At 35.0% G+C, this 8,382-nt stretch overlaps 1 protein-coding gene and 1 long non-coding RNA gene across 3 annotated transcripts; one reads left to right on the top strand and one right to left on the bottom strand.

Annotated features, from left to right (window-relative positions):
- Positions 1-2,788: 2,788 nt before the first annotated feature.
- On the top strand, positions 2,789-3,522 carry LOC131011727 (uncharacterized). Its single transcript, XR_009097097.1, has 2 exons — positions 2,789-3,163; positions 3,334-3,522. It is a non-coding gene; the product is annotated as an uncharacterized LOC131011727 (long non-coding RNA).
- Positions 3,523-3,764: 242 nt separating this feature from the next.
- LOC131011726 (tubby-like F-box protein 8) lies at positions 3,765-8,071 on the bottom strand. Of its 2 annotated transcripts, none has more exons than XM_057939526.1 (5): positions 7,782-8,071; positions 6,627-7,039; positions 6,410-6,497; positions 5,386-5,518; positions 3,765-4,685 (listed from the first exon to the last, which is right to left on the bottom strand). In XM_057939526.1, exons 2-5 carry the CDS (start codon positions 6,972-6,974, stop codon positions 3,980-3,982), a joined length of 1,275 nt encoding a protein of 424 aa, XP_057795509.1. In that variant the 5' UTR covers positions 6,975-7,039; positions 7,782-8,071; the 3' UTR covers positions 3,765-3,979. The 2 variants fall into 2 exon arrangements, with proteins under 2 accessions (XP_057795509.1, XP_057795510.1); XM_057939527.1 differs by having other exon boundaries at positions 7,704-8,036.
- Positions 8,072-8,382: the final 311 nt, after the last annotated feature.

The following is an 8,382-nucleotide window of genomic DNA, read 5'->3' as shown; positions in this document are numbered from 1 at the left end:
AGAAACAAAAAGGTACAGAAGAAGAAAGAAAAGGAAGAGCATATTATCATTTATACGTTGTGAATTTTTGAAATGAATATTGTTTCCTTTGTTGGTCATGTTCGGTTCATATCAGTTGTTGGCTAGTTTTAATTAATGATATAAAGAATTTGGAGATAATATATAGAAATAAAGAATAAATACTAAATACTTAGTTTGATTTGACTGTCACTTGTAAAATGGATCTTGTGATTGAAGGGGCACACCAATGTTTTGCGCATCTATTAAAAAGATTTCAAAATTGTCTCTAAAATTTACTAAAAGCCATATTATCATTTTATTTTCAAATTTATTTTATTCTCACATAATTCTGTTCCTACATACTAATCATCCCCATAAATATTAGAAAAAACATCTATGAAATATCTCAATTCTATATTTGAATATACAATTATAAACCGACGTTGTGTGGCATGGGTTAGCCTAAAGAAATGACTTCTTTATTTCAGGCCCATACATTTTTAACATTTGACCATAATTTCAATGACAATAAACTAACTTTACTAAGAAATCTCCTCAAAAGAATACATATAGTCTTAAGACAATCTTTTTACTCCAAGAATACATACTAGCCTTTGTGTGTGGCCCCATGTTATATATAGCACTTATCTTAATTTTTATTAGAATTGCAGGTTTCATGAAAATGGCAAAAGGCAGAGCTCGAATCCACCACTAAGAAACCTATAATCAGAAACCTAAATAAAATTAATATTTTAGAGTAATAGGTTTGGAAATGGAAATATCAAATATATTTGATGGATTATGAAAAGATGAATATATGATTGTGATGATATATATATTATATATGTAGAGGGAAAAAAGTGACATGGAATAAAAAACAAACCTAAGGTGGCTCTTCAAGTAAATTTGAGTGAGAGAATATTCCTAGATTTGATTGATTCTACAATTAAATTTGAACTCATGAACTACAATTCTTATACGTATTTGCATTAGTGGCTCTTCACCCAGTGACAGAGAAGCAAATCGGTGAGCCTCTGACTTGATTAGTATCGCAATTGGGTCCAACATTAATTCTCTAATTAATGTATTTTAAATGATATTCAACTGTAAAAGACTGTGTTCGAGTTTATTACAAACAAGTCCAGCCTAAACATGAATCGAGCAAAAATAATTCCAATGTTTTAATCAATATGAGTTTTGAATTGTCAAGCGTTTAATTTAATTTACTTTTTGAATTATGAACCAGTTAATTTAATTTAATTTTTGGACATTACAATCAAAAGAGTGAAACCCCTACTCTAGCCAAAACCTTTTAGTTGTAGGAAAATATGTCCATGAATGTTAATATATGGAAAATGTAGCCTTTTTAGTGTTGAATTGACAAAGTTGCCCTTAATAATAGAGTTAATGGGCTCAATTAGCACTTCTTGGATAAGAAAAGGAAAAAATGTCCACCCAAATAAAAATATGGAAAAACTAGCATTTTTTAATGTAAATGTACAATTATACCCTTAATACTGTTACACACTTTTTCGGAAAAAGTGTGTAATAACGTAAAAGTGTGTAATTGCAAAAAAGTGTGTAACAGTGTAAAATACACTGTTACACACTTTTTCAAAAATCGTGTAATAGTGTATTTTACAATGTTACACACTTTTTCTCAAAAATGTGTAATTACGTAAAAGTGTGTGATTGCGAAAAAGTGTGTAACAGTGTATTTTACACTGTTACACACTTTTTCGCTTATAAAATGTGTGTAATAGAGTATTTTATACTGTTACACACTAAAAGGGTATTTCAGTCAAAAATGCTATTATTTCCATATTTTTATTTGTATGGCTAGAATTTCCTATAACTAAAAGATTTTGGCTAGAGTAGGGTGCTGCCTCCAATCAAAAGTATAATTAAATGCCTCTGCCCTAATCAATATTCAAACTGTCAATACTAATTTGAGCTTCATCAGCTTTGACACCACGCTACGTACACCACCAAAATAAAGTTTAAACTACGTATACATACAAAACATTATTATTATCCTACTAAAAGTAGCTCTAAGTGGTCACAATATGAATTCAACTTCAATCTAGCTATGCTTTTCACATATTGCTGCATCATGTAACACACACACACACACTACATAATCGAATTTTAGTTTAAACAATTTAATTTGGGGTTTCCATTAAATTCAATTTAGTGCTCCACCTTATCATATAAGACTAGTCGGCCCCATTTGTGACCACCTAATAATACCCATATAGCTATAATCATCAATAAAAGATGAGTTATTTCTGATATGATCGCTCCATAAGTGATGGACCTAGTCCATCAATTTCTTTCTGGCCCATAAATTACTCTACTATGTCTATTTATTTTCTCAAATAATTATTGGTGTTCACATAAATACCGGCTTCGTAATTTTTCCTACACTATACACATAGCTTAATGCATAATTGTCAATATGCTAAATATAATTGCTACTCAACCGCTTCTTTTTAAGTTTAAAATATTTCATACACAACCTGAAGATATAATTATAAGTTAATTAAAAAAAAGGGGGGTGATTAAAGTGGAGAGCATGAGAGGGCTTTGAGATTTCGGTATCAAATTCCCATAAAGCAAGAAAAGCAAGAGCATGACTGAAGATATAATTAAGAAAAAACATTGATTACTACTACTTAACTTTAATTTAGTTATAGATTCCACTAATTTGAGAGTGCTAAATCCCATGCAGCAACGTTTATTTAAATACGTGGGATTTGACCAATCAGAATGAAGACACGCAGAAAAGCTTAAATCTGAGGTCATAGTGAGGCTGCCCTTATTATTAATTCAAACCTATAATATATCTAGATATATATATGCATAGGAGACTGGTCCTCTCTTGCCATCATTCTCAATCTTTAAACTATAGTGTAACATTATTTTGTCTGTTTTTAGTATGGAGCAGCAAAATATTTGCATATATACATGTCAAGTATGCACTGCATATTATGAAGGTTTCATGCTGAGTAATTAGTTCATCACTCCCTCCCTCCTACGAAGTGCTCACTTCTCAGTATCTGTCATTACCATGGCGCCTTCTCCTCCGCTGCTGCAACCACGTCCACGGCCGCACCGCCGCCTCCTTCACTTCACAACTTCCGCTTTTTGTATTGCTGAAAAGGTTTGTCATGAATTATATATCTTCTTGTTTTTTTCTCTCCACATAGCTTTTTGAATGTTGTTATTATAATAGTAAAGCAAGAAATTTGTTATCATGTTTAATTTGTCGAATGAAATTAATCAAGAATTATGAGTTTGGTGGTGTGTTCTTTTTTTCTTTTTCTTTCTCAGGTGATGACAAGTTTTTAACATCTGATGATCAAGTTTGGGGAAATTGCTGCTGGTTTTTTTTTTTTTTTTTTTCGTGTAGGCCGTACAAGTTTGTTTGTTCATGAATCATGATATACGATTTAACTCTTTGTAATCAAGAATCAAACATTTGACTTTGTGTGACAAATGGAAGGTTAGTTTTGTTTTTAATGTTTATGTGTTTTCGATAACAACAATGCTTTGAGTAGTTTAAGTTATGAAACAGAGTTATTAAAACAAGTATGTGTGTGGTCCTAAAGAGATAACGATGATGAAACAATATTTACTAATTTAAGATTATAAATTGATGAACTTAAAAGCACTATATATGGTTTATGTTGTGCCGCATTCCGATCCACGTGACATATGTATTTGAGTTGATGTAGCATGATGTACAGAATAGAATAATCCGGTAATTAAAAGCCAAAGGCGGTTTTCGATTAAGCTGCACTTGCAAGAATAAGAAAAAATATTGTATTACAAACACAAGGGAATAATCTTACTCTAACAGAAAAGGCAGTAGAGTGGAGAGAACAATGAGAAGACTGCTCCATTTACCAGTAATTACACACTGGTAGTGGTCACCAAACAAGAAGAAGCCTATTTCATAAATCTTCTGCTGCAGCTACTATTCACATGCCAGTTTCGTGTCGAAACTGCTTAGACATATGGCAAAGGCTTGAAATGCAGACAAGGGATATCGATAATCCATTGTAAACATATCTTTGCCAACCTTACCAAACTGCAATATGATCTTGTCATGATCAGACTGGTTTGGTTGGGACGGCGTTGGGGCGCCAGCGGCTGCCTGAGTTGCGGCGATGAGCTGGAAATTCTTCACCGATGCAACCGTTACCCTTCCTCTGAAGTTGAGGCACCAACACTGCAGTTGTTCGTGCCACCTTGGAGCCTTATTTTTTAGAACTAAAGGCCTGTCCTTTCCACCTTCTTCCTCGTGTGGACCGGCAATGTCTGAAAACCGGGCGCTGCTGAACTCTGTTGAGCTAGCTATCGATTTAGATAAGGAAATACTCCTGAACGAATCTTCAAGAGAGCGGGGAAGTAGCTCAGGTTGACCAGGGACAGAACCACCGGGTTCGAGTGAAGAAATGGGGATTGTGTGCATGGCGCAGTGCATCCTACGAGGACCCCTTGTGCCAAGCACATTAAGCTCATATGCGACCTGTGCAATGTTGTAACTTCCACTGGGGACTTTTGGTGAAACTTTTTTCGAGTAGAACCTACGGCTGGTACGACCAGGTGCAGAGATGTTGGAGTTGTTGTGTGGCGGCTGTGTGTCATAAATTATGAACTTAGTTCCAAGAAAATTGGACCTGGTCAGAAAAAGGTAGCAAATGCAATCAGTTAACCCATAAATCCATTACCAATTATGAGATGAATAGAAAGAGAGAGAAATCAGAATGAAGTAAGATTCACTGTATTAACAAAATCAAATAAACAAGTGGATTTTAGCAAATGCAATCAGCTAACCCATTACCAATTATGAGATGAATAGCAAGTGGATTTTAGCCAATGAAATCGGCTAACCCATTATCAATTATGAGATGAATAGCAAGCGACAGAAATCAGAGTGAAGTAAAATTCACTGTATTACAACTCTCTTCACAACCCCATACACAAAATCAAATAATAAAGTGGATTTTAGCTTCTTCAATAGAAGTGGGGATCAAGAAACGACCAATCGAATAGTACTGGTCTCATGATGGATGGATGGATGAATGCTTCTATTCTATATTTCATCTAGGTAATTTCAGTGGATTTCATCTTGGATGTCGTAAGGCAGCAAGAATAAGAATCCTAGAATTGTTATTCTTAAGCCTTGCTGAAAGAAATGGATAAGGGTGACGATTTTATTACAAGATGTAACAAAATTCCTTAATCTGTCTATCCATGCAATAGGAGCAATGAATATGCAGCATTAAGTAAATCACTTCTGAGCAGTGTGAAACTTTTGGATAAGCAGATTGCAGCAAAGCTTGCTTAGATGAAAGTGTGGCTTTGTAATATACTCACCTCACTTTTCCAATATAGCTGCTGTTCGACCTTGATATGCTATCAGCATCCATTGAGATCACATACTCTGTACAAGTAGTTCGGCGAACCCGTTTTGCAGAAAGAAGAAATTTACCATTCTCGACCAGCAAAGCTGCCAAACATAGGAATATTAACAAGTTAGATGAATCGAATTTAAAAGATCAAATAAGTATAGTAAAACAGCAACTTCACTTAAACCCCTAATCCCTAGACACTGAGCATGCATTCACCCTACAAGATTCTTTATTGTGTATCCTTTTCAAATCATAACAGTTTCCACAACCAATTGCTAGTATAAAAGTCTCCAACTTTTAGAGAGTACAACTGCATCATAACAGAAACAAGAACTCGATAATCCTTTTCTACCTCAAAATAACTAGGTCAAGTATAGAAATCATGTCAAAATCCTATATCCACAAGGAAAGCAATTGATTACAAAGAAGTACTTTGGAGAGCTCATGTCATGAATTGTTTTATCAGGCTTAGAGTGGTCAATATAAAAAGGCTAGTATTATGATATGAGACTTTAAATTGAAATAACTATGGAAGATCTAATGAAACTCTCCTGATAGCTCCTTAAAAAGCCAACATAGATGGGCATGGAGTGGAAAAGCCTTGGGGAACTCTTTCAGCAACAAATTAGCCAAAAAAGAATAAATCACAAGCATTTCATTTGACTCTGAAACTCAGAGTGAGACTATGTACAATTTGAGATGCTACAAAGGATTACAGTTTTACTTATATCAGCAGGAGATAATGTAATTGCCAACTTAATAGAACACCTCTAAAATTTTATATCCAGCTTTGCAAAACTGTTAATATGAATTTCAATTAATAACACTTACATTGAATTGAAGCAATGCAAAATGACACATAACTGAATCACCTACTATGATATGATGATGTGGTCACAAACACAATGTGTATCTAAAGCAATAGTTACCAGGTTTTCAACATAAACTTCAAGGTTTTACATATAAAACAGTCGGTATCAAATACTTACCAGGACTAAGGCACAGAAATAGTTGGTAAGTCAACTTAGACTTGTCTCTCTTAATGAAACACTGGATGGCTCCATCTCGAAACCCTGGCTGCATATAGAGAAACACAACATACTTTCAGCAAAACATTGATCCACAGGCAACCAATCAACTATCAGTTACTGACTTGATAAGCAAAAGGTAATATCCACAATCAATGAAAAATAAAGAAACACTAACCTGCTTGAGAGATATTGGAAATGTTAATTTTCCACAAAATTCAGGGCATTGAACAATTTCTTTGCACATCTCCCTCCATGACCGGCAAACAGCTCCACATGCCACCACATGCTTTCGGGCAGGCCATGTACTCTCACTCTCTTCCAATCTCTTGATCACATCACGGAGTAATTCAGGTGGAAGACCAGACCAACAACTGGTCTGTACAACTTCAGGCTGGTCGTGCAACTCATGGACAGCACCATGAGACTTCCCACGGTGGTGAACGTGCAGCCTCACATCAAAACTTCGTCTGGACAAGCTTCCAATACTATCCCTTAAGTCACGAGCTAGGCTACGGAACGACATGTACTGAAAGTAGCACTATCCACTAGTTACTTAACACACTTCTTATCCTGCCCTTTCAAGTTCTTCTGTATTTGGAGCACAGGAATTATCAGCCACGGAGGTTAAATTCAAATAATTAGCATCTTTCATACAGAAGTTGAGCAGTTCACCAAATGTCTTTAACAAAACAACTTTTTCCTATAGCTTAACCACAAAGGAAATAAAGAAGAACGAGGAAAAGCGCAAAGCAAGAAAAGAAGATTCCCCAAAAGAAGAAGAAGCTCACATGGAGAAAAAAGAAGATCAAACGCTATATTTTAATAAACGACCAGTTTCCCGCTTATTTAACAATTGCTCAAACCAAAGGCTGTAAATCCATCAACAGAAAAACGGTAATCTCAAAAAGGAAAAAATAGAATCCCCAAAAATGTAATAAATCTCGAAACGAGCAATACCTCCTAACTCAAAAAGGGAAAAGGGGAATATGTTCAAATTCAGTTTATGTTTACGCACCACCAGAAATGCAAATTGTCAAACAAATCTCCTAAACAGAAGCTCGAGTCTCATTACTCAAAAACATCAATTGCAAGGACGGAATACATAAATACACCAGATTACTTCTCCGATTTAACCTCAAATTCACTCAGCTACACTGAAAATACTCAATCCGAGGAAAGAAATCAGAAGCAAACACTCCAAAAGTCCAACTAAAATTGGAAAATTAAACGAAGAAGAAATGAGCAGTCTCACATTTTCAGTAAATCGGCGCAGATAGGTTGAATAGAGAGGCAAAAGAGGAAATGGCGAGAAGAGGCGGGGGTTATGTACCTGGTCCATGGATGGAGAAGGCGGTTGTATGTGAAAATGCGAGTGGATTGAGATTAAAACAGACGGCGGTTTTGGTTATGGTTCTGAGGCATGTGTCTGCCGAAGCGCGTTTCTCTCTCTAACTACCGCTTTCTCTCTCTAGAAAACTACTTGTGCGTGTCGGACTCCACACCCTGTTTAAATCCGCTTCACGGGCAATCCCTGCTCTGCTTTTCCCTTGCTTTTTAACAACCAAAATATTTAACTATTCTAGCTGTCTTTACATTTTCATTTATGGATATTCGTTATTTCACTCATCGGAAAATACTTATCTTTAGCCCTCACCAAAATCAATATTTTTTATTTCTTTTGGATTAATTTAATATGGGCAGCTTTTACTTATTTAGAAATATATAGGCTTATGAATTTAGCGTGACTTTCGTTTTGTATATAGTTTATCAAGTTCTTATAAAATAGGTTTAACTAGCTCTCAATTTTTTCCACGAACTAACGTGACATTCATGTGGGTGGCTAATGTTCATATCTGCATTCACAATATTTGGTGGGACTACCTTATTTCAAATAAATTTATTTTCTGTTCAAGTTTAATTAAATTTCAAAA

The sequence above is a fragment of the Salvia miltiorrhiza genome, chromosome 2 (genome assembly GCF_028751815.1).
Source record: "Salvia miltiorrhiza cultivar Shanhuang (shh) chromosome 2, IMPLAD_Smil_shh, whole genome shotgun sequence".
Taxonomy (NCBI): domain Eukaryota; kingdom Viridiplantae; phylum Streptophyta; class Magnoliopsida; order Lamiales; family Lamiaceae; genus Salvia; species Salvia miltiorrhiza.
This window is presented reverse-complemented; position numbering and strand designations above follow the sequence as displayed.